Raw genomic sequence first — 26,807 nt, forward strand, 5'->3', positions numbered from 1 at the left:
AGGGAGACCACTCCGTCCTAAAATTATGTGTAAAGGGCATGGGTTTTTTTGTGATAACAGTCATCTGTGGAGAAGAACATAAAGAACTGCCCGGGATATTGTAGGGAACAATTCTACACTAATGGACTACAGCAGTGGTTGCCAAGATGTGGTCTGTGAATTAACAGTGCTCTGCAAAACTCTTAGTGGTGGTCCATGGAGTAAAGTAGTTTGATAATCCAGCCTTTAACGAGATATTAGTGATTATGAGGTGGGTCCATGGGAGAAAGATCTCTCTATTATAAAATGGTCTGCTAGATGCTCAGATTAGACAGACTAATACATTTTCTCCAGCTCTAATTTCTTTTTTTAGAAAATTATTGGAAGTCAATAAACAGTGAAAAAACAAGAAAGAGTAGATAGTAACTTACATGCTGCAAGCAGAGGACCCAATGAATTATCCAAAGCCAACTTTCACATCAGTTTGTTCAAGAACAACATAAGGGTGAAACTACACCAGCAGCATGGTCTAGTAGAGCGGGCAATGAGCTGAATGTCAGGAGATTTAGGTTATATCCCCGACTCTGCCGTAAACTAGCTGTGACTATGGGCAAGTCACTTCAGCACTATTTTCCCTCCTACCCTTTGTCTGTTTAAACTGTAAGCTCTTTGGGGGCAGAGACTTTCTCATACTATATGCCTGAATAGCACCTAGTGTGATGAGGCCCCAGTCTTGGTTAGTGCCTCATAGTATTGTAATACAAATAATAGAAGGGACACAGGTCAAAGCATCTGCTCGTATGATTCTGTGATTAAAAGTGGGGGGGAGGTAAGGGGAAGCAGCTTATATGCGCCAATATTTGGGGGAGTGTAATTAAGAATTAATGAATCAGCAAAAATACATTAAAAATACCTCTTAATCTACACAGGAAGTAAGAGAATTATGATAATTTATTTCCAGTATGGATATTTCGACTGCTATTCTGTTGTGCATAAATAAAACATCGAGATAAAAATGTCATGTCTTGTAACATCTAAATTGACAATGTTAGGGTGAATTTAAGTTAAATAACAAGAAATATGACTGTCATACAACTGGAGATTAAAGACAATACTGTAATTGAGGTAAGCGAGTTACCCTCCTTAGCTGCACATGCGCTCATGAATTAAGGCACGTTTGAAAGTACACCTCTGGCCAATGAATTTCTGGAACTCTCCACTAATTCCTTATGTTGAGGCTTCCGCTTTGTAATCCTCTGTATAAGGTGTACTAAATAATCGTGGGATCTGAAGTAGTTGCCCTTGCCTGGATCCTCCATCTGGAAGATGGAAGCGCTACAATGATAACAACTACAAATGGTACTTAGCATAGGGATGATGATAATTTAATGTTATTTTGATTTTATTCACTCACTGTGGCAGTTCCTAAGTGTTTGTGATACAAATGCCATTGCTCTCAGCCTAAAAAAAATTACAGTGCAATTGAATCACTAAACAATATTTTGGTAATGTGTTGTCAGATGAATTAAAAAAAGATTCTTTACACTATAGCACTGAGCTATCACACACAAACTTGAATATGACACGTTAAAAGAAAGAGGTCAAGAAATTCTGTTCAAAACACAAGGAGAGCATTGTTCTCACCTTCTTCATCCAGCTATAAAATGTAAAAAAACATAAAGAAAATATTTAGATTGTTTAGAAAAAACATACCTATTAGCTCCTTATTTCTGACATCTAAGGCCATGTTTCGTAAAGCTGTAGCAACTGCACATACCACCCGATCATTGTCTATTCGAAGTAGCTCCACCAGGATCGGCAGGCCTTTTTCTTTGCGGACGGCAGCACGGATATACACTGACCACTGTAAAGAGATATTGCATGAGGGAGATTGAAAAAGAGATTGTGGAATGCTGTCAAGAAAAGGAGGGGTGTGTGATTATGAAGATTTCTATCTTGAGGAGTAAAGGAAGAGAGTTAGGAGTAATGGCTGTAGAATCTAAAGACAGAAAATTATTGTATCTATGATGCTAGACAACACTTGAACTGGAAACCCATATTGATTTTTGATTGGTGACAGAAAAAATTAATGATTTAAACTTTAAATTTAATTATTTAAACTTTAAATCCTTGTACACCTAGTTACTGCTTTACTGTCTGAGTTGCAAGCCATTTGCTTGGCATGAGTATGCCCTGGCCAAACTTGAACAACGGTTGCTTGTTCCTAATGCCATTTAATGTTACAAAATTTGTTTAAGAAGTTAGCATGCTTCCTGGCTGTCAACTTGAGGAATGTTAGATCCCAACCCAAGAAGGCACTTCATTATTTCTTTCATCATAGGCAATTTGCTCAGGAGAGGACGTGAGGAGGGAGTTACACTACTGCTTTTACTGTTAAAACACATCAGCCCAAACCTACAGTGCCTGTGTGTGCAAAATTCACACTGATTTCAATGTGCTGAGTTATGTATATGTAGGGACCACAGGATCAGCCTTGTTATTAGAAATATGACTCAACCATGAAGGATCTAGGATTTTGCTTTGAGCCCATCTAGTTCACAAGATGCTGAAAGTTACATTATTTTACCCGACTTACAGTATGGATGAGCCAATTAATTCGATTTTATGAGCGCCAGACATAGTCTTGGAAGGTGAACAGTTTTATAAAAAGCTTGACATATCCAGGCCCCTAGCAACAAGACAGAATGTGATGACAGAATGCGTGAAGCAGAATGATATTAGTGAGAGACAATCTCAGGCAGGGCTTGGGGCAGCTGCTCCGGAGAGGGGCGGCAGGTCCAGGTATTCGGCGGCAATTCGGCGGATGGTCCCTCACTCCGCCTGGGAGTGAAGGACCTCCCGCCGAATTGCCGCAGCAGATTGCGATCGCGGCTTTTTTTTTTTTTTTTTGGTTTTGGCTGCTTGGGGCAGCCAAAACCCTGGAGCCGGCCCTGATCTCAGGAAAAGGCTATTTGGTTTTGACGGAACAAGTTGCATTTTTCTATGTGAAATGGTTGTGTGGGATATTTGAGGGGTGTGAATCTGCTGTCTACATGCATGCAGTGCTTTAAGTCCTAATAGCTCTCTGGCTGTGTGCCTAATTCTAGAGTGATAAGAACTGTATTTAAGATATATACTGATGAAATAAGTGAGATCAGACCCTTTCCTTTTATATATATTTGGTTACATGATTGTTAAAGTTCTTAAGCCAAGTGTTGAGAACACCTGCTGAGCAGTCACAACTACTACTGAAATCATCTGAATCCAGTGGAGGCTGCAGATGCCTAGAACCTCTTAGGTTTTAGCTTTTTTAGTTTAACAGTGAGAGGTAATTCTGGGTTTTGTTCTTTGAGGACACTGTTATACTCCATATCAATTTAGTTATCCAAGAAAATAATGCACTTTATGCAAATATCCATGTGTGACTCCAGGTTGCGATTCACTCTGGCAGCAGTGTATGGTGACTTAAGAACTGGAGTGCACTGTGAGAAGGAATTCAAGACGAAAAAGCTCACGGAGGGGTTTTTTTCTGTTTTATAAACAGCTTCCAAATTTCCCTAGTACTTTCCATGCTGCTCCTTCTGGTTATCCATTATAGTGTCACTGCTCCATTAATCAATGAAATCAATGGAAAGTTAGGGTATAGTGTAACCAGTAGTAGCTGAAGATAAAGCAGTAATAGGAATATTAAGGAATACAAATTAGGCAAAAATGCAATCCAACGCTTTGGCTTGGTTTTTGGAATAACAAACATGTTCAATAGATGGCAGTATATATACTGTGGCTAATGTACAGTATAGAGGGTTGCTCAGGGGCGGCAGGTGAACCGCTGGCTCGGGGAAGCTAGCCCTCAGCTCCGCTCCTTCCACCCGAGGCCCTGCCCCTTCCATGCCCCCCTCATGCCCAGAGCCACCTTACTGTGGCCGCTGGCTCCTGTCCAGGCTAGCACCCTCAGCCTCCTTCCCCCATCCCCGGAGTGCCGGGAGGCCTAGCAGTGCAGCCCCAGCCCCAGAGTGCCAGGAGGCCAGGCAGCGCAGCCCAAGGCCCCCTTCTCCCCGCCCCCCGGCCCAAAGCACCAGGAGGCCCAGCAGCATGACCCCAGCCTCCCCGGCCCCAGAGCGCCGGGAGGGCGGACAGTGCGGACCCAGTGCCAGCCCCAGCTGGGGCCATGTCACAGGGGAAGAACTGCCCACTGCTGCCTGCAGAGTGGGAAGCAGGAGAGTGATTGGGGCAGAATGTGGCCGGGACCACACCTGGCTGTTTGGGGAGGCTCAGCCTCCCCCAGCCTATGATACCCACTGCCCATGGGTTTGCTGAATACTTCTGTCCCTTTGACAGAATAAGAAAAAGTTGTATCTCTGTGTTTCTCCTGAATCACACCAGTTGCCTCTAGTGCATATTGTGGGGTAAACATATGTGTTGATTTCACAGTGCATTGACTTCATTGAAGTTGCAGAGATGTAACCAAAGGCAAAATCTGACGCATATGTTTAATATGCTTTGAGTAGTCACAAATCCTCCATGTTTGGCTAACCAGGAGATTGTGATTTTTCCCTTTGAGATGAGGAACTAGCTACTCTTATCCACAATTTCCTTGCCTATAAGTTAGACTACAGCAGCACACTTGACCTGGGGCTGCCTGTATAAACTATGTGACAGCTTTATCAGACACAACACACAGCTGCCCACTTTCCAGGCAAAAAAGATTACTAAGCACATCTCATCTATGTTCTGTGCTCTCCATTGACTCTCCATTCAGATGCACATTCACTTCAAGGTCCTGGTCCTAATATTTAAAGCAATTAATGGGCTAGGGTCTATCTAAATGATTGCCTCTCTCTCCTCTCCCCACTGCAACATCAAGGCTCAATATGGATGTTGTTGCTGCAAGAGCCCAGGGAGGAACTCCTGGGAGCTGGGGGCACGGCTTCTTGATGGAGAGCCCTCAGCTATGGAACTCTTTATAGCAGTGGAGATTAGAATGCACCCCAGCGTTGCCATTTTCAGGTCACGCTACAAGCCATATTTTTTGCATGCACCAATAACAATTGTAGTGGAAATGCTCAAAAATGTTTGTCATGAAACCAAAGGTAAGTAAAGGCAAAACAAATGCCATTAAATAAAAGTGGTTTAAACCGAAGAGGGTTTGATAGGAGTGTCCTTTGCGGATGGATTGATAATTGGTTTAAAGTCTGCATATGGCACCTAGATATCACAGTGACAGGCACATTTTACATGCTGTCATCTTATGTGACACAGACATAATAAAAGTATTAATAGATAGGCAAGTATATAGACATACAAGGATTTCACTATTGCAATTTTATGAACCCACGTTTATTCTAGAGTCTGTCATCTGGGGGGAAATAGGGGAAAGGGAAAGAAAACAGCATATACAGAATATTAGTCTATGACTTGCCTTTCTAATAACTCTATAACCTCATCCCTCACGAACCCACCCCAGGGACCTGCCACATACTTCCCAAGATACACTCACAAGGGAACCCATGCAGATCCATCATATCTGGCTATGGCATTCTTACTGAAGAAATATCGAGATTCATAGAAACTATTCTCAAACCACTCACCACACAGAGGGCCCGCTTCCTCCAGGACACAACCAACTTCCTCCACAAATGCCTCAACATTAACAACCTCCCTCAGAACACCATTCTTGCCACCAGGGATGTTGCCTCCCTACACACCAACATCCCTCACAATAACGGCATCCCTACCTGCCTTAAATATCTACAAGACAATGGACAACCCTCAAACACATCATCAAACTCATCCATTTCAGTCTCACTCAAATTTACATTCAACAACAAACACTCTGAATTTACATTCAACAACAAACACTTTGTCCAAGCCATGGGAACAGCCCAGGGTATTAGGGTGGTTCTCCAATATGTCAACCTCCTGGACCACCTTGAAGAAAACATTCCAGATAAGTGCAACACAAAACCAGTGATATACCTGAGATACATCAATGATATTGTCATCCTCTGAACAGATGACTTAAACTCCCACATAGATTTCCATCACAACTTCCACATCCCCTACCTGTCTATTCAACTCTCTCTGGAACACTCCCACACTAGCATCAACTTCCTGGATACCACAATCAGCTTCAACACCCTTCAGACAACTATATATAAGAAACCCACGGATCACCACACCTACCTTCATAGATCAATAACCACCCCAAGACATCTTTTATCTATAGCCAGGCACTCAGATATCACAGAACATGCTGCGAAGATACACACCTTAACGCTCACAAAATTGCCTTTGTCAAACAAGGACACTTCACCAGACAAGTAGATTGCATCATGGAACTGGCCACCCAAATACCCTGAGAGAATTTCTTCAATACAGAAATAAAACCTCCTCCGACTGCACACCCACAGTTGTTATCTACCACTCCACACTGGGACCCATATGAAGAATCATCAAACAACTACAAACCATTTTCTATGTGGACCCTGTCCTGAAAGAAATCTTTCATGAACCCCCCTCTTCCAGCCTTCAAACAACCCCCCAACCTCTCCAAGCTCATCATCAGAAGTAAGCTCCCCACAGACCAGGGCACACCAACTCAAAGCAGCACAGATTTTGCCAGAATAACAGATGTAAAGCCTGCAGACATATCTCCACTGCTACAATGATCAACACCCTCCATGACACACCTATCAAGACTCATGGCTCCTACATATGCCTATCACAACGTGTGGTGTACCTCATCCAGTGCACTAAATGCCCCAGTAGCATTTATATGGGTGAAACCAGACAATCACTATGCTTTCAAATGAACTCACACATGAAAATGATAAAAAAAAAAAAAAAAAAAATCCTATCACCTCTGGATGAACACTTTTCACAAAGCTATCACTCTATATCTGACCTATCAGTCCTCATCCTTATAGGAAAGCTGCGCAACACTGTCAAAAGATGAGGCTGGGAGCTTAAATTCATAACTTTGTTAGACACTAAAAATCACGCTTTTAATAAAGACCCTGGATTTATGGCTTATTACAACAATCTGTAACCCACTAACCCCCGCCTCCTCACTTTTTGTACTATGACTACAGGGGTGTTAATGGGCAACTTCATCTTGAAAGATCCCTTTAAAATATGTGCTAATCACTTTTGCTAAACTATTTGTTCGATCTTGTATTTACCCGTGACACTCTCAATACTGAAGAAAAGTTCTGTGTAGCTTGAAAGCTTGTCTCTCTCCCCAACAGAAATTGGTCCAATAAAACCTATTACCTCACCCACCTTGTCTACTGAATAACAAAATTCAGTTAAGCTGGGCAAAGGTATTGAGAGTGTCACGGGTAAATACAAGATCGAACAAATAGTTTAGCAAAGGATTCTTGCTACATCTTACTTTATTCTTTCCTTCCTCTGTTCTGTTCTCTAGAACCACGTTGTGGGATAATACTTAATGAACATTCACCAGCTGAGAAATCAAAACTCAATCTCAAGGATCAGTAACTTTCAATTAAAAATATGTCCTAGAAAAATAACCTTTCCTAAAATCAGGGCAACATTTTGTTTTAAAAGAGTATTAAATATGAGATGTTGTGAATACCCCAAATTGACACTTCTAAATTTACTTCTCTAATAGCCAGGTATTTACCTGTCAGATTAATGCACTGTCAGCTGCAGCTGTAAAAAGAAAAAATTATAGCTCCTTGATGCTTACAAAACTACCAGCTCTGTATTTCCTATGCATCTCCCAGGGGATGTATCCAATATGTCTGCTACTATTAAGTGGTGACTGTCAGAGTGAGAGTGCAAGTTAGCAGGGAGACTATTTTAGACTGTGGTGAGACTGTTTGGTTGAGGTGAAAACAGAGGGTGCTCAAAACAATCTGCCGCCCTAGGCAAAACTGCAGTGTGCCACCCCCTCCAGCCCTATTAGATGCTCACAGCAGACCCCCAGCACCTCCCCTGCGGCTGCCACTGCTGCCACCCCACCCCTAAACCTTGTGCAGCCAGGTGGAAAGCTGATGGGTCAGACCCCAGCCTGGGACTGCAGAGGTCATTGGGTCCCGATGAGAGACCCCACGGGATGGGAATGGTCCGACACCTAGGCAGGATGAGCTGGGCCAGGCCAGGAGGAAAGTCCCCCCAGCCCCTGTCCTAGGCTGTGCAAGTGGTCAAGACCAGCTCGTGGGTAGGTGATCCCCCAGCAGGGGTCGCCTTTCCCAATGGCCCTTTCTAGGCAGGTTGGCACCAGCTGCTTGGAGTTCACAAGGGGAGCGAGACCCAGCTCAGCACCCCTGGACTACAGTGGCTTTTTCCCCGGTAGTCACAGCTAGTCAGCTCAACCACAATGGGACCTGGGCACTAGCAGGTGGCAGCTCTCAGCCCACTGGGCTCCAGTTATTGGGAAACAAAGACCCCGCCTTACACGAAACCACCCAGACTGGGAGGGCTGATGCCCCAACAAAGGGACCAGCAGGCTCCATCCCACTGGACAGAGCGGGGGTCTTCACACCTCAGCCCTGAAACCCTGGCCCCAGCCAGCCCCCCAGCACATGGTGGCAGTGTCTCCAAAGTCTGGACATGTCAGAGTTGGAATTGGTGGTTGCGGCAGGGTGCTGACTTGGAGTTGGTGGGTTGCTGCATTTGTGGCCCAAACCCCAGCAGTGCTCACGGTGCTGCCAGTAGCAACCCCAAGCCGCTCTGCGCCAGAGCCACACTGTGCCAGGGTGGGGAGCAGCGGGGGTGCTTCCCCACCAGGGGGCTTCCTCTTGCTCCTCAGAGCCCTGGCTGGTGGCTAACCCCTGACCCTGGCAGCACCCCCAGCCTCTTCCCCCCCTGCAGCCACACCATATTTGGAACTGGAGTGAATCTAAACTCCCAGAAATCTGCCTCCCTCAGCAGCTGCCTCGGCTGCCTATAACTGGAGCAGCCTGTGGGTAAGAGTTCAAGCCAGTAGATTGTACATCCAGGGACATCGCTTGGCTCAGTAAGGACACCTTGCCCAAGTCTCTTGCTTTGAATAAGGATTGCCTCGATTTTTACAAAAGAGTGTATGTTAAGTAATGACAATGGGGATGTACAATCATGGTATCAAATTCCCATTGTATTGTGAACACCTCTACAAAACGTACCATACTATACTGACTGTAAACAAAAGTGGTTCTTGGCATTTCCAGTTGTCTATTGGAAATCATAAGCATTTCTTTTAGGAGACCTAAAGTTGCACTAGCTTCTTGCTTATCATTTAGAAGAAATAGGGACATTTGAGCAACAAAATGGAGACACACTTTTTAACTCCACTGAAAGCAAAGACATTGAACTAGGAACATGCTGGAGCAACAGAGTATGAAAAATAACATTTTCCTCCTCAATAGGGCTATTTGGCATGCATGCCTTTTCTGCAGCTAAGGCACCCATTAATTAGCATAGCATAAATATTCCAGGTAAAACGCTTTTTTAAAGGATCAGTTTTGCTCTGTGTTCATTTTTCCTGAGCTAACTACCTCTGCAGCACTGCAGGATAACTCATCCTGCTTTAGGGAAGTTGACAGACTTATTTTTGTGATGTAGCCACTATCATTACATCCATGTATATAAGTCATACACCTTAGGGTGGAAACCTGGGGTTGTCTATTAATCTTATGAGGAATCTCTGGAGACTTAAATATGAAGCTGCATTTAGAAAGCAGTGAGAAATATCTGTCTCTCTTTAGCTAAACTGCCAATTAGGACAAAGTGTCTGCAAGCAATGATGATGTGATGTGTATATTTCAGGAATTGTGAAATTGAGATGCTCCAAACTGCTTTTTATTCTCTCCCAGACTTGAGAAATGGAATCACTCTTGCATGTACTTACAATTCTTTTAGTTTGCCTAAAGCCATTATGAAACATTCCTGCATTTCCACATTGCTGGTCAATAGCTAGTATGAGTGTAAAGAAGTATAAAAGATATGAACATAAAAATATGGAAAGAGACAAATGATTTGTTGTCTCCTTGTAAATGAGAAGCTCTGCCAATATATTTAATCATCCAATTATTTCATAAATCAGTTGTAATATCAATGATCAAATAATTGCTCAGCTTGTAAAGAGAAAAGACTCCTGTGGGAACCGTATAGCTCTGGAGAGAGCAAGAATAAAAAAAAATCTATTTCTGTTGAATCAGATGGCAGCTAAATTTTCAAAGACATGCATGAGAGTCACAATTTGTGCAGCAATGCTCTTTACAGATAATGGAATTTGTGGGGCATGACTACTATACATCACTCCAAAGATGTACAGTACATCTCTACTTCCACTTTTATTCAGAGTTTCTGTTTTAGTCACAGTAACTAAGGGCTGGTCTAAACTAGGTGGGGGGATTGATTTAAGATACGCAACTTCAGCTACGTGAATAACGTAGCTGAAGTCGAAGTATCTTAGATTGATTTACCTTGGGTCCTCACAGTGCAGGATTAACAGCCGTGGCTCCCCCATCAACTCCGCTACCACCGCTCGCTCCGGTGGAGTTCCGGAGTCGACGGGGAGCAGGTTCAGGGATCAATATATCGCGTCTTAACAAGACGCGATATATCGATCCCTGATAAATCAATCGCTACCCGCCGATATGGTGGGTAGTCTGGATGTACCCTAAGAAGAAAAATACAGTAATCTGGAAAATTATTCCTTAGTTTGGCACAGTTATTGTTACAAAGCACCCTTTCCAGTACTTTATGCCTCATGGAATTGAGATCAAATTAGGCTGAAACTCAGTGTAAAAATGATCCATTCAGAGGAAAATTGTTTCTTTTTAAAAAATCTAGAAAGATTAAATTACTGTCCTCCTTTTACCATTTTTGGTGGTTTTCTATATTCTTCTGCTAAACACAAAGTAAGGAAGAATTTCCCCCCCACAATGAAATTATGCATTCAGCACAAAATGGAAAATTTTGGAATGCCAAAAATTAAACAAAGCTGATGTTTTTAATTGAGACCTCCCCACCTCCCAATCTGTATTGGGGTTCTATGGTGCGCGCGCGCGCACACACACAACTGAATTCAAATACTCATCAATTTCAGCTGGAGTTTGCATCCTAAGCATAATGTATATTTCATCCCTCAAAGGATCTGTGAACTCTCTGAAGGGTAAGGGGAAGATCTGAGATGTAGGCTATCACAGAGGTAATCAAAGCCACATTGAGGCAGGGAATGAAACTGCAGGTTGTGGGACCTGTGATCCTTATTGCTCTGTAGGCAACATCTTTAAAAGGTAATGCAAACAACCCAAAAGTAGAAAAAGAAAGGGTTTTATTCACTACAAATAAAGAGAATAGCCTGTTTTTAAAATCTCAGATCTATCTTTTAACCCACATATCTCCATTGGTGCACCTGTGCAATCACTTTAATTGACATAAAGCATGGTTCGCCAAACTTTTCAAGCTACTGAAAATTTCATAAGAGAGAGAGAGCCTCTCGTGGACACTCCACTCCACTCCACTCATTTAACCCTATCTCCCCAGTCCTTACTTCTCGCACTATTTCATTCTGTGGGCAATTAGAAAAGGTTCCACATACCAGTATGTCCAGGGTCTATGGACTACAGTATGAGACCAACAGCTCTAGAGAAAATTCTTTATTGGTTGCTTTCCCCTTATCCCATGACCTCCATTAGGTTTAAATAGAAAGTAGTAATCTGACAAGGTGAAGTAAAAAAGAAATTTTCTTAAATATTTGAGAAAAATATACTATCTGTGCTGAAGGAACTGAATTTGGAAGCCTGGTGCCCATTTATCTTTGCTACTGTCACTCCTACAGCTCAAACACATTGTTTGGATTCATAACCTAATTTCTTTCCTTGAGAGATACCTTAATCCCCACCAAATACTGGATCTTTTAAGACCTACAAAGTTTTGAGAATAAGCCTTCAAATCTTATGGGAAGCAAACATTCTGGGTGTAATAAAGAGTCAGTCTGTAAACGGGTTAATCACAGACTACTGTTCTCCCACTCCTCAGGATGATGCCCTTGATGCCTTTATGGGATTACAGTGTTATGTACTAGTTGTGACAGTGGAAGACATCCTCCTTCCTTGAATAACATTGACTACTCTCCCACAAAGCTCATAATTTTCTATATTTATTAGTGTATATATCTGCCTGGGACAAATTTCCATCCAGTAAAGAATTCCTGACAGATCTTGACTTGACAGTTCATAGATCTTTTGATTCTTTAAAAGTGTGGGGGTTTTATCAGTTTGGGTTGGCACTGATTTAAATAGTTGATATATTATAAAATGTCTTCTCCTTTGTATAGTATGTGGCTTTATCACATGAATGTTTTGGAGACAGGCAGACAGGCAGACTTTCTACTTGAACTAAATAACTTTCCTGTTGGAATAAAAAGCCTGATGTAACTTCAAAGGGGGTGTGTGTGTGTAAACAATCAGACAAACTTGAAAGCTTGTCTCTTTCACCAATAGATATTGGTCCAATAAAAGATATTCCTTCACCTACCTTGTCTTCCTACACAATTAGAGTAATCAGAAAAGTTTGGCAGGGAACCTTCAATGTCTCCTGGCCTGATAATGGTAGAAGATTGATAACCTAGATGAATGATGCTTTAGACAATAAGTATTCAATAATAATGAATAATTATGATTGTGTGATTGGACAGGAGGGTTCTGGAAACATTTTGGCCTGCTATCCTGAGAGATAACTGCACTGAGCTCTTGACTGAACCGCTCTCTTTTATGTCTTCAATTTCTTTGTCAAATTATTTGCTTAATAGGTCTCTCACTCTTATAAAGAGATTTCTTCAGAAAGGCAGATATTTTCTTAAGGAATAAAGCCAGACATCTCATCTGGCTATCTCAAGAGATCAGACTGTGACCTGGAAATCTAATTCTATATGTACAGTACTTGCTAGTGATCAGAGGCAGGTACCTAGTTATAAACACTGACTTGTCTAATCAAGAGAATACTATGCTACCCATCTATGCTGAGTGATCAAGCAGGGGAAATAGAAAGAGAGAGCTTTAGAAGAGCTGATGGAGGAATGATAGGTTCCTACCCTACGAGGCTTGTAGAGAACTAAGCCAAAAGCAGTGACACTGGGTGAGATGAGAGAGGATATAAAAAACAATGGAGACTCAAGAGAAAGATTCTAAAGGCAGTCACAGGAAGCAGTACAACGGGAAATGGGGATAATACCATGTGCAGATTATCTGCATGCAGCACATACATTTAATTTCTAAAATGCAACTGATTTTAAGGGACATTTTTGAAGCATGAACAGAAAGTATTTCAGCTTTAAGAAGCGTCAAGCTATACAGGCAGTCAAGAGAGAATAGTTGGGACACAAAGGGAACTGAAAGGGGATTGAAGTAGCTATGGCAGCTATTTTACTACAGGCGATTATGTTATCAAAGGAAATGTCCTATATAAGGTATATCACTGTTCAAAAACTAAACAAAGAAATATAAATTAAGAAAAAAAGTGGTTTCTTTAGGGGCCTAACAAAAGCAAGGAAATCCCTAGCCAAAGATACCACACTTCATCTTTAACTCGGTAACACAGAGAAGATTACAGCTGAGGTGGTCCTTTATTTGGAGACTTCAGAAATGCCACCCACCAGTTTAATGGATGGGAGACTTGGATTGGATCCACAAGGTGACAGACAGCTTTAGAATGAAACATGGATTGTAGGCGGGGTACTCCACTGCCTGTTGGCCAGCCAGAGAGAGAGGAGCTGATTGGCTCCTTGCTCCTCACAATAATTAATTTAAACCCTTGCCTGGGGTTTCTTGTACCTCTTGCCCCATTTTAGTTGAACCCACCCTGTCTCCTCATAGTTATATAATATAGGAACTGTGTTTTTAGGATGGTATAGGTCTGATCAACCACCTGTTTTACGGGTCAAGAAGGAATTTTTCCTATTGGGGCCAAATAGGCTAAGGCCTGGTAGTTTTTTTTTTACCTTCTGCACAGTGTCACAGAGACACAGTTAGGTTAAACAGGTATAGGCTTCAGAAATTAAATATTAGGAATTGTGTGAATGTTTATTTCATCATAACTTGCAGTCAGTGTCCAGTGCAGATAAAAGGCCAAAGGGCCATAAATAAGAGACCCGGGATTTCACTGCTGGACCTCGGGCCTATGGTAAAAAGGGAGACCTGAAGCCTTTGCAGACCAAAGTCCCTCTTTGGTACAGTAACTCCCCACTTAACATCATCCCAGTTAATGTTGTTTCATTGTTACATTGCTGATCAATTAGAGAACATGCTCATTTAAAGTTACGCAATGCTCCCTTATAATGTTGTTTGGCAGCCGCCTGCTTTGTCCACTGCATGCAGGAAGAGCAGCCCGTTGGAGCTAGCTGGTGGGGGGCTTGGAACCAGGGTGGGCTGGCAACCCCTCATCGGGTCCCCTAAGTTTCCTGTGTGGCAGCCGCCCAGTAGCCTATCAATTGCTGGGGAGTTCAGGTGTCCCTCCCCGCACTGCCATGTGCTGCTCCTGCCCTCTGCCTTGGAGCTGCTCCCAGGAGCCTCCTGCTTGCTGTGCAGGAGGTGGAGGGGAAGAGTGGTGCTGATGTCAGGGTGTTCCCCTACCCCCACTCCTGCCCCCCACTCCTGTACCCCATCTCCACAGGATGTTAAGTTTCATAAAGCTACAGCCTGCTGCTTAAAATCCGTCAACAGGTAAAATTACTGACAAGACTTTTTAATGATTTATAAGCATGAGCAGGAAGTCCCCTGAACACCCTCGTTTAGAAAAGGTAAGAACACGCTGACATTATGGTCATGTTGTTCCCCAAAACAGTCCTACTCAAAATAAAAAATAAAGGTCATGTTAATGAATAATTTAGGATGACCCACGCACACTGAACTATAATGTTAAAATATGAAGAAAATTGCTGAATGGTAGAAAATAAGGATTATGTTTTGCTAGTGTAATGTTGATGAAATGTTAATGATTTACAATAATATAGAATAGAAAATGTAAAACAAATTATTAAAGTTTTGGTAAATGTATAACTGGATATGTATAACTTGGACTCTGGCCAAGACCATAAAGAACCTGCCATTTTATTATTCTTACCAGGCAGAAAAAGATGCTGCCAGCAGACCCACAGAAAAATCCTGTATAAAAACATTATATAATTATACAAAGAAATGGCCCTGGGAATTTCCTTTTACAGGACTCAGCCTTCAGAGTATAAAAAAATATTAGGGGCAGGACTGTGGAATGCACTTTAGGCTAATGCATATACCAGAGTGATGTAGAAACGAGATTATTATTAAGCAGCAAAAAGCTGAGTTTTAAGAATTCAATTTGAAATGTGAAAACACCTCATATATACACCTTCTTGCTTCTTGCATAGGAAAGTGAATACCTGGGCCCTTACAGTCTTGGTAAAGACCTGATGCCTTGTTGTTCTTTATCTGCATGGTGGCATTGTGCACCTCATACAAATTGGTCTCCGAGTTCATCCCTAAATGGTCATTGAGGGATTTGCTCAAGGACTTTATCTACAACCATAGAATTATGGTTAAGGAGATCTTCAAAATGTTCTTTCCAGCGAGAATTGATGGCTGCATTGTCCTTCAGAAGTGTGCTTCCGTCCTTAGAGCGAAGAGGATTCATACAATGACAAATTGGCCCATAAACAGCCTTATTCATAGACTCTAGGGCTGGAAGGGACCTTGAGAGGTCATCGAGTCCAATCCGCTGCCCTCATGGCAGGACCAAATAATCTCTAGACCATCCCTGATGGTCTTGTGTGCCTTGGTGGCACAAAGAAACCACATGTATTGTGGATGTCCGTGAGATTTTGGAGTTCTTGCACTTTCTCAGTCCACCATTTGTCCTTAAGTTCTCTGGTTTTACGTTGTACTTCTGCCCTCGCCTTGGCATGGGCTTCTCTCTTTTTATTACAATTTATGTCATTCTGCCAAGCACAAAATGCCATTCTTTTCTCATTGATGAGTTGCTCAATTTCAGCATCATTCTCGTCAAACCAGTCCTGATGTTTTCTGGTGTGGTAGACTATGGTTTCCTCACAGACATTGATGATCACTGCTTTCAACTGGCTCCAGTGTTCCTCAATTTCTTCTGGAAACTCTGATGGGAGCTTTTCTTCTAAGACTGCTTGCAAGTGGTCACGCTTAATAGGGTCCTTCAAATCTTGAACTTTCAGTTTGTGTCTGACCTGCTTCTTTTGCAGACTCCATTTGGAAGCTATCTTAACTCTCATTGTGGATCGAATAAGGCGATGACCAGTCCAACAGTCATCAGCACTTGTCATTGCTCTTGTGAGAAGTACGTCACTACGATCTCGGGTATGAACTATGACATAGTTGAGGAGATGCCCGATGAAATCTTCAAAAATGGTGGACCAGAGCTAATACGGAAGCTTTACCCGCTTATCCTTAAAATCTGGGTAAAGGAGGAGATACCCAGTGAAATGAGGGATGCCTTGATTGTCACTCTCTTCAAGAAAGGGGATAAAGTGGATTATGGAAATTATCGTGGTATCTCCCTCCTAGCCACTGCAGGCAAAGTTCTGGCATGGATCCTTGCAACCCACTTTCTGCCCCATCAGAAGAAATTTTACTATAGTCACAGAGTGGTTTCCAACCATGTTGTGGAACTGTAAATATGATCTTCACAGCACAGCAGCTGCAAGAAAAGTGTCAGGAGCAAAACCAACCACTGTACATGGCTTTTATTGATCTAACTAAAGCCTTTGACTCAGTGAATTGCCGTGCCCTCTGGACTGTACTTTCCAAGATTGGATGTCCTGATAAATACATCAATGTCCTAAAATTGCTTCATGATAACATGAAAGCGACTGTTCTGAGCAGCGCTGGCTCCCAGAGTGAACCTTTCAAAGTACAAACAGGAGTCAAACAGGGCTGTATCATCGCTCCAACCATGTTTGTGGTTTTTATTGTTGTCATTCTTTACCTAATTCCTGGAAAGGTTACAGCTGGCATTGAAATCACTTACAGAATGGATGGAAAGCTTTTCAGGCTTAGCAGGCTGAAAGCCAAGAGTAAGATTTCCACAACATCTATTGTGGAACTTCAGTATGCTGATGACAATGCAATCTTTGCCCACTCTGAGAAAGATCTTCAAACTATCTTGAACGTGTTTGCCAATGTTTATGCATGTCTTAGTCTCACTCTTAATATCAAGAAGACTAAAGTGCTCTATCAGCCCTCTCAAATGAGATATTACATGCCCCATCTATCAAAATCAATGGAGTGGCACTGGAGAATGTCAATTATTTCCTCTACCTTGGAAGTCATCTTTCATCCAAGGCAGATGATGCAGAAATTCAACATCGCCTGAGCAGTGCCAGTGTAGCTTTTTCTCATTTACAGCACAGGGTCTTTGAAGATCACGACATTTGAACAGCTTTTTTATCAAGCCGTTATTCTCCTAACACTGTTGTATGGGTCCAAAACTTGGACAACCAATAGACACCACTTGAAAGTCTTTGAGAGGCACCATCAACGCTGCCTTCGTAAGATTCTAAAGATCAAATGGGAAGACAGGCGCACTAATATTAGTGTTCTGGAAGAGGCAAAGACCACCAGTATCGAGGCAATGATAATCCATCAGCAATTCCACTGGACTGGTCACATTGTCCGGATGCCAGACCATTGCCTCCCAAAACAGGTCCTATTCTCTCAGCTGAAAGAAGGGTACCGTAACGTGGGTGGACAATGGAAGCATTATAAGGACTTGCTGAAGGACAACCTAAAAAAATGTAATATTGACATTGATACCTGGGAAACACTTGTCCAGGATCGCTTAAAATGGAGTGAAATCCTGATGGGCCCCTGCATTTTGAACTTGCTCGCTGACAAGCCAAAGAGGACAAGAGGCACAGGAGGAAGGAGAGACTGGCTTCCAGTCATGGTCAACAGCCTCCTGCTGAGCCTGCAAACATCTGCTCTCATTGTATTAGAACTTGTGGTTCAAGGATTGGCCTTATTAGTCACCTGAGGACCCATAACTCCAATGGAAGATGATCATACTCGGTAACGAGTGATCGCCCATCATCATCACAGTCTTGGTAAAGACCAAACAATAATGAGTGCCCAAAGGAAACTCAAATAGATCCTGAACTTGGTTGTCATGCCAAGATGATGTTATTTCCACATTCATTGTAAAGGACCCATGGCAGACACTGAGATGCCAATCCAGTGGAGAAGCTCTGTGTGAGAGTTGGAGGAATTGGTGAGTATAGAACCCAAATAGCAAAAGCTGACTTCTTTGACAGTTTCATTATTCAAAGAGATTGGAGTCATGGGTGGACCTGATCCTACATTTTTCAGCTTTGTCTTTGACCACAAAACATGGAGGCCAACTTTAGAAGACATATATGCACATATGAAAGGGAAAATATATGCCCTAGAATGGAAAACTATTGCTTTATGTATTTAAAAAAAGATTTCAGCTTGGCTATAATCACCAGAGCTACAGACTGACTCTTATACTTTGTATTTGAGATTTTCAAAGCAGACTAGGGGATTTGGACACATATAGGCCATTAATACCAATGGAAGATAAGTATCTAAATCCCCCCAGACAGTTTTATCTTTTAAAAAATATTCCAGGTTTTCTCTTATCTCTTCACTCTCCCTTCATGGGGTTTTGGAACATCTGGCCTGTCTTAAAGGCCTTACCTTCTCTGTCACAGTACAGGTTTAGACAATTGCACAGCTGGAGAAAGGAAAAGAGTGAATCAGATCTCGAAAAATAATGCATGTGTCTGAATTAGACTATAAACTTTCATATGCATTTGTACAATTGAGACCCTGATGCTCTCTTGAGGACCTTTGGGCATCATTATAATACAAATGGCAATAATAGTGACAGCAGCATTGTTTTTAGCACAGCTGACTTTCTTCCTTTTTGTTTCTTTTATTTTACTTTAGACTAGCTCTGACCAAAAAATCTCAAGCTAAGATCATTTCCCACTCCATCCCTCCTTGTGCCTAATTACAATTTCTTGTGGGAAATCACACAAAAAATGGGAACCTCCCATAAGAATAACCTAGGAATAACCTCTTCTTTTAAGAGTTTGGTTCCTGTTATGTCAGTAGTTTTATCTTCAGAGAACTTCAGCAGCAGAAAAGAAAGGTTGAGAGGCAGAATCTTCAGTGCTGATATAAACCCAAGGAGTGTTATTCCCCTCACAGATATGACTAGTATGAGATGCCAAATTAAATATATTCATTTTGCCTTCTATGTGGCGTTCATAATAGAATCAGTGAATCTGTAGAAAAATGGAGCAATAAGAGAGCAAGCAAGTTCTCCCTGAGATCTCAGCTGGTATAATGGTGAAGTTCAAAGCCATTCTTCCAAGATACCATTTTCAATGGAACTGAGCAGGACCTCTCTTTTTATTGCACACACACACTCACTAAGTACTAGATGAATACAAACAAATGTATGTTACCTCTGTGCCAGCCCCATATAGGCTGATTTGGAAGGCCATAATGAGGACTGGTCATCAGATCCAGTGCCACAGCCCTTCCAACTATTATGGTAGGTCTGTGGCTATGTAGCAGCCCCTTCACCAGTCTTTGGTTGGAGGAGTGGATTTCATTTTCTGTATCCATTGGCAGTTCACCTCATTTCTGTCACTCTACGGGTGCAGTGGCTGTGCAGCACCATTCAGGATCAGGTCAAAGAGCAGACATTTTGTTACACATTTCACTAGAGAGCTGAGTGTGATGGTCAATGGAATGTTATAAGGCTGGTGGAACAGAGCAATTAAAAGCCATATACCTCTTCAGAGCTATGGAGTGTTCTAATTCAACTCTCAACACAGTTCTGTTCAGCGAAAAGCTGTTTTTGGTGCCAGGACTCAATTCTCAAAGGGGGTGCCTAAATTAGATTGGCACTTACACACCTAAAATAGGCATTTGAGCACCTAAATACTGAACTGGATATCCTCAAAGCACCCAAGTTTGAATATTGTGCTCCTCAACTTGCGTGTGCAATCTGAAAGGTCTTAATGGAGAATTAATGTAAGGGTGGGGTTATACTAATGGAGCAGTGTGAGATGGTCTGGACTCTCATCCCATCAGATCAAGTTATCTCCAAGAAAATGCATGCCACAGAAATTGGTAAAAAATTCAGGCCAGGATGCTATCACAAACATTTATACATTTATTTAAAATTTAAATATATTTTCAAGATCTGGTGGTAAAATTATTAATCAGTTTATTGCAAATATTTAGAGACCAAAAAATGGGATGTTTTGATCATACATACCTGAAAGTGGAGGCACAAACAATATGTACACATTGGTAAGATAGCATGAATTCAGAATTTCCTTGCCTTGTTTTTACTCTTAACCATAATGTTATTTTAATGTTTTGTGTCTTTACTGATTTTTTAAGGGAAAAAATGGATGCCAGGGTTTCTTGTCTTTGTGTCACTTCATTATATCTTGCTACATTCTGTTCAGTTTCTCATAACCAGACTGCAATCAACCAGTGCTTTGACATTGCAAAGTGGTCTCATTCAGTTGTCACCCGTGAGATTTTTTACTCATTTTCCATGACACTATCTGCATAGATTTGTAGTGTCACTGCTTTTATTCTTTTGGATATTGGGTTTTCAGTATAATTTTTCATATTTAACTAGACTAATGTCTAACGAATCAATTTTAAATGCTGTGTGCTGGGATTTCTTAGGAAATATGATTATTGACAATAAATATAACAAACATGAAATTCTGCAGTGCAAATTTGACTCCTTTTTCCAGATAGTTTTCTGAAATGTGTGGCTTTTCTCCCCCCCTCAGAGTTGCACTTATAGCTATAATACCTTTGTTCTTATCCATGTGGGCTTCTTAGACTATAAAAAGTTCAGAGTAGTAGTCCATACCTTCCAGCTTCCTGCAGCTAAGTTCTGCAGTGCACCTGCTGCTCCTTCCAGTGTGTCTGGATTTGAGCACTCAGAGAGAAGTGTGAGGTAGGGTTTGACTATTGAAGGGTGCCACAGCATCTGGATTCCTTTTGGTGGTTCTGCACAGTCTGGGAGAGGTCCTACTCCATCCCACTGTTGGAAAGGAGAAACCAAATGTCACAAAGTATGCCAATATCAAAGAGAACAATACTCAAACATTTTGTTATATAGGCCCATGGCCAAAAACCGCCACCTTCACCTTTAACATACTGTTTGAGATCCTTGAAGGAGGCAAATTCCCCTCCCAGTACTCTTTATAAAATAGCTTTTTGATTGTATTTGACCTCACCATTAGTGAAAAATCTAAGAGTGTTCTACCTAACTAGCATAATGAGAGCAATTAGCTTTCAATGCATAATTTAATTTTTTCAGGGGAGTGAATACCTATTGGGACACACATGTTTCAACAGATCTTAATAGATGCTTTAACAACTTGCATAAAAAAGAGATTTTCTTTTTCTATTTGACTTGATCCTTTGTGCTCTTTCTTTCCAGTGGGAATCACACTCAAAAAATAAATTACATGGGGGCATGTGCTCATCACCATTTATAGGCCAGGAGGGTAAAGTGGCTAAGAAGTAGCTTTCCACTACCACACAGCTACTTCTAGACTCTTTGTGGCACTTAAGCTGCTACTCAGCTCTGAGGGCAGCTATTCTGAAGGGCTTCAAACAGCCCCCAGTTTCTTTTATAAATCTACCCATCCCAAAAATTTTCTTCACCAATGTAGAATTCTGCCTCCAAAATTACTCCATCCTGATTCCTAATGTGGTCAGTATACGGTATCTAGTCTAAGGGCTGGTCCACACTAACCCCCCCACTTCGAACTAAGATACGCAACTTCAGCTACGTTATTCACGTAGCTGAAGTCGAACTATCTTAGTTCAAACTTACTGCAGGTCCACACACGGCAGGCAGGCTCCCCCGTCGACTCCGCATACTCCTCTCGTCGAGCAGGAGTACTGGCGTCGACAGCGAGCACTTCCGGGATCGATCCCAGAAGATCGATTGCTTACCGCCGGACCCGGAGGTAAGTATAGACGTACCCTAAGAACAGATCTCACAAGCCATCAGGAGTAGAAATAGGAGCTTTCGTCCAATGAAAAGAGGAGATCTCCTCTTTCCAATCCAATTTACAGCATCCCTAGAAGGTCCTAAGATATGGGACTTAAAAGTCAAAATACTTTTATGTACAGAAATGCTATTTTAGATCATTTAAAAAGTATTTTTAAATACAATACTTTTATGTTTCTCTCTATGTGCATTTTACAGGCAGAGGAATACAAAAAAGAGAATCTCAACATTTTAAAACATTTTCTAAAACATTTCTAATACATTTTTTTCTGTAAAATATGTGGCATATACAGAATGCATGACGTGAGTGATGATTTGGTTAAGCTGAAACAAAGACAAACAAGCCAGCAGCAGGCAGAAACAACCCCTCCTTCATCCCCACTGCCTCTGGAGGATACAGCCAATCAGTCAGTCTGCCCTGATCCCACTCATCCAATGGCAGTAGAAGCAGTTGGAACAGGCTCTGACCTCACAACCTGATCAACCCATTCCCTCCCCTGGGGGGAAGAAGGAGAGGAAAGCAGCAGCAGCTCTAGATCCCTCAAACCTATGGGGGCATGACATGCATGGCCCCATCACTCAGTGGCCCAGCAATTACACATCCTGGTTAGTGGGTGAGCATTGGTCCAGATCCTCAGCTGATGTAAATTGATATGGATCTATTGACTTCAATGGAGCTATGCCAGTTTACACCTGCTGACCATTATGTTTTGCAAATGAAAAAAGAACAAACACAAATGCAAAGTTAGCTGGTCTTTCAATCATGCACATAAAGAGTTATGTGAGAGCAGCTGCTACAATATATAAGTCAGAACACTGGACAAAAAAGACAACATATAATCAATGGAAAAGCAGTCTCTACTGGAGGCACTATCAAATGCCCAGAAAGAGTAGCAAAATCACCTTAAAAGGGTTGAAGCTAAACCCCGCTGAATGTAGCCTCTATGAAAGGGAGCATGATGTGCTTGTAAAATCGGCTTGTTAAAATTCTGCTTTCAAACTGAAGAAAAGGTTGGTTGACTTCGCTGCTGGTGAGAGAATTCAATCCCCCTCTTTGGACACAATAATCAGCCCTTCCAGGAATTGCTTCGTGAAGGCTCATGAAAATCTACTTTTCCCCCCTTAGAGAATGCAATAAACTGCCTGAAGTCTCAGGTATTGGGGGGGCGGGGGGAGGAGGTAGGAAATTCCTCTTATGAGGGGCCCAATTCTGTCCTCACAACAGTTTTTACACTGGTGTAAGTACATTTGCTTTAATGGAGTTACTCCTGATTTACTTTGGTACAAATATAATCCAAATTCAGGTCAAGGTCTTCACCTCTTCCCTCCCAATTCTATTTTAAATTACATACCTTGAACACTGTGCTATCGAATTTATATACCAGGTTTTTGTTATATTTCTCAGGAACAAAGTATAATGCAGCAAATATGTTAGCTCTGGTGTACACACAGTTTTTGTACTGGTAAAACTGTTGGTCATGGATGTCATTTTTTTACTGAAATAGTTATATCTGTGCAATTCCTAGTGTGGACCCATTTATATCACCATAGAGATTCTTATATCAGTATAACTTATTCCCCCATAGTTATAAATAGGTATATGCATGTTCATATGGTATAACTGTGTCCACACTAGGAAGGTTATACCTCTTTAACTGTGTTGGTATAGTTTTCTGCGGACAAATCCTTCCTTAATACTGGTTTGACAAATAGCTATTCCTCCTTGTTTGGTGATGGTTATGAGAACACATTCTTTTTTGTTTTAAAGGAAAACCAAATGAATAGATTTCCTGATTCTTCACCCCTGCCCTCTGATAGCACATGGAGCATACTTTATCAGTCACTAAGAGGGGAAATGAATGTGGGAGACCTTTATTACAATATCATGAGAACTCCACTGAAAGAGAGGTGGCTAAATGAAGAGTTTTACATTCCTAATTTACCGCTGATGAGCATATGAGTTAAAATTCTTTAGAACGTTTTTTGAGCTCACCAGCAACATACTACTAAAACCACAGCAGGCCAGATTCTTATGATTTGTCTACATGGTCAGATAATGTGCTGTACATAGGGTATGATTTCTAAAATACACTGTTGTGGATGCACATTAATGGATCTGTGTAGTCCCCGCTGATATGTTTCACATAGTGCCGTTTGAAACAGTACTACGTTAAAGTGCAGTAGGGAACATCTACTGCTCACCAGCAGGATCTACGTGGACTAATTAATGTGCAACACATTAGTGGCTTTAGGAATCATACCTTTATAGAGCATATTACCCCACCGTGTAGACAAGTGCTTAGTTGCATTCTGGCCCCTTTGGGCCATTTGAGCAACACCAAGGGGTCAGAAAGTTGGGCATGCACAACTGAGAATTCCTTGGGCACAGATGTGTTGAGGTCAGCATCTGCACTGTCCTTTCGCCCCCCGCCCCCGTTCTCCCTCACACATATTCTTGGCTCCGGTCCAGGGGGAATGTCAGGGTGGTGAGGGATTCTGGAGCTAGCGGTCATAGCTCAGATCTGCCCTGACAAATAGGGAGCTCTAATGGGCTTCCTCACAGTCTCCCCCTTGTCCTCTTTCACCATCAAATATGGGTTCTTTTGAGTGGAAGCTCAGGGCAGCAGAGAATTTGGGACAACCTGTACATTAGTAACAACATTCTCGTCTAAGGTTCATGTGTCAATAAAACATATGTGTGTGTTTGTGTATACTGAATTTAAACATAAGAAACCAAAACAGTATCACATGTGAAGGATCTTGTCTCAGTGCAATGGGATAGCATCATCTTCTAAAGTGAGGTGTAATGTAAGTGGGTAATGCTTCCTGTAGCATCCACGGCCATCCCCCATATAAAATACAAGAATTAAATCATGTGTCCAGGGTAAGGAGGTTGCATTAACTTTCCTTGAGGGTTTTCTCTTTGCTTTCTCATGTCCTAAAAGCACTATTGTAAAATGTGATACATGATTAATTCAGAAGACAATTTTTCTCTGAAAAGTGATCACCATGCAGTTCTAAAATGCCTTTTATTACATCCTCCTCTTAATGGCTACTGAGAGAACAGAGAGGAAATGAAGAGAGCAACTGATGGAAGTAAGGATCTTCTTTGATGACAACTAGAGATGTAGTTCAAAGTGTTCTATGTTATTTGAGGGTCTTCGTAGCATTGTGGTATCTTAATATTGGAGAAAATGAGCTATTTCAAAGCTAAATCTGACTGACCTTTATCTACATCATTTATTCAAACTTTTGTTAAGTCAATTAAAAAACCCTCAATAGTCCCAAAGAAAAATGTATTTTCACAAGCAAAAATATTACAGTACCTTTTCTCTAACAGGTGCTGTAGCAAGGCTGACTGTGGCAAGGCTGAAATTGCTTTGTAGTTAGCAGTGTTCAATATTAATGAAGGAAGGCTGTGAGCTAAAAGACTCTATACAAAGAATTTTAGAACAGTTACTCTATAGCTGTAATCCATCAGACATGATCAATAAATTCTAGCTTTGATAGTTTTTAGATGTAGAGAGAACTCCTGAAAAAGAGGAAGGCTGTACACAGTCCCACAATCACTTAGCTTATGTTAAGGAGAAGAAAGCCATAAACAAAAGCTCCTTCCAGCCCTCCTTGCTTCAACTGTCATTTCCACAGCTATTGTGGGTGAAATTGACAGAAACTGGTAGATACAAATCCCCATTTCCTAAAACCAACCCAGAGATAAAGGGTTCAAAATAGGAGGAAAGACAGGAAAAAATGAAAAGCTGAATATGACTTTCTTTCAAAATAATGGTTTCTGAGAATAGAGTATATTGCTAAGTAGTTTAAAATGTTTCCATATTATCTGAAGAATTTCTTTAAGGTCCTAAAACTAGGACCGGAAATCTCAGAAAAACGACCCTCCCAAAAATTCACCATTTTAATAAAAGAGATCAAGATGAGCTCATAGAGTTTCAAGACACTGGTGAGTAAATCAGAACTTAAAAACAGATATTTAGGTGCTCACAAAACCATATGACTTAGCAAATGACACATGAAGTGATTTGTGATTGTGAGGTTTGAGTTTTAAATATTTTATTTTTCAGCCAATGTTTCTCTTCTGTCTTATTTCCCTCCCCTTCTGACATCTGTTGGGTAGCCTATTTGAAGTGAATTTAGTAGTTTCACTGCACATCCCAGTGGACAGGTGTCAGTATCATAAAAAACAATACTAAAAATGTCACCTCATTGGCAGATTCAGTACAGAGGTCAAGGACTGATTCTTTGTGGAAACTAACTACTGTCACTCTGTGGGGTAGATCCCCTCAGGTTAAAGGTATGGTACATTAATGGAACAATGTGGGAAAGGGTACACTGCTACTGTCTATACTGTCCCTGTTCTGTGGATCACGAGAGGACTTCTGTCATTGGTGCGAGCAGTCTGGAGATTTTCAGGAGCACTACATTCAAACAATTACAAAAAATATCTTTATTCTTTCAAGGGTCAATTTGTTGTTGTTGGACATTTGAAAAAAAACCACTTGGAAGAGTTGTAAAAGGAATCCATATTCACAACCCTACACATTTATGCTCATTTTGGTTTTGGTAAGTAGTGAAGATATTATAGAAGAGCTGATAATAGGAAATATCCATGGTATCCAAATATCCAAATGACGAGTTGATTTAGTTTAAATTAGATGGAAGAATAATCAAAACCAGTTAGTAACTAAGATTTTTTACTTTACAAGGGCAGAGTGAGAAATTAAAGGAACTAGTTAGTGAAGTCTATTGAACTGAAAAGCGCAGGAACTTAA

The 26,807-nt window shown here is 41.4% G+C and overlaps 1 protein-coding gene across 4 annotated transcripts in view; it reads right to left on the minus strand.

Moving 5' to 3' along the window:
- Positions 1-26,807, minus strand: part of CTNND2 (catenin delta 2) — a 1,151,766-nt gene that overhangs the window by 106,998 nt on the left and 1,017,961 nt on the right. For all 4 annotated transcript variants that reach the window (XM_034761543.1, XM_034761542.1, XM_034761544.1 and 1 more), the window contains 2 exons: positions 20,866-21,039; positions 1,693-1,843 (listed from right to left, as the gene is read on the minus strand). In XM_034761543.1, the coding sequence (XP_034617434.1) occupies positions 1,693-1,843; positions 20,866-21,039 (325 nt within the window). The remainder of the gene's footprint in view (positions 1-1,692; positions 1,844-20,865; positions 21,040-26,807) is intronic.

This window comes from Trachemys scripta, chromosome 2 (genome assembly GCF_013100865.1).
Source record: "Trachemys scripta elegans isolate TJP31775 chromosome 2, CAS_Tse_1.0, whole genome shotgun sequence".
Lineage (NCBI taxonomy): Eukaryota > Metazoa > Chordata > Testudines > Emydidae > Trachemys > Trachemys scripta.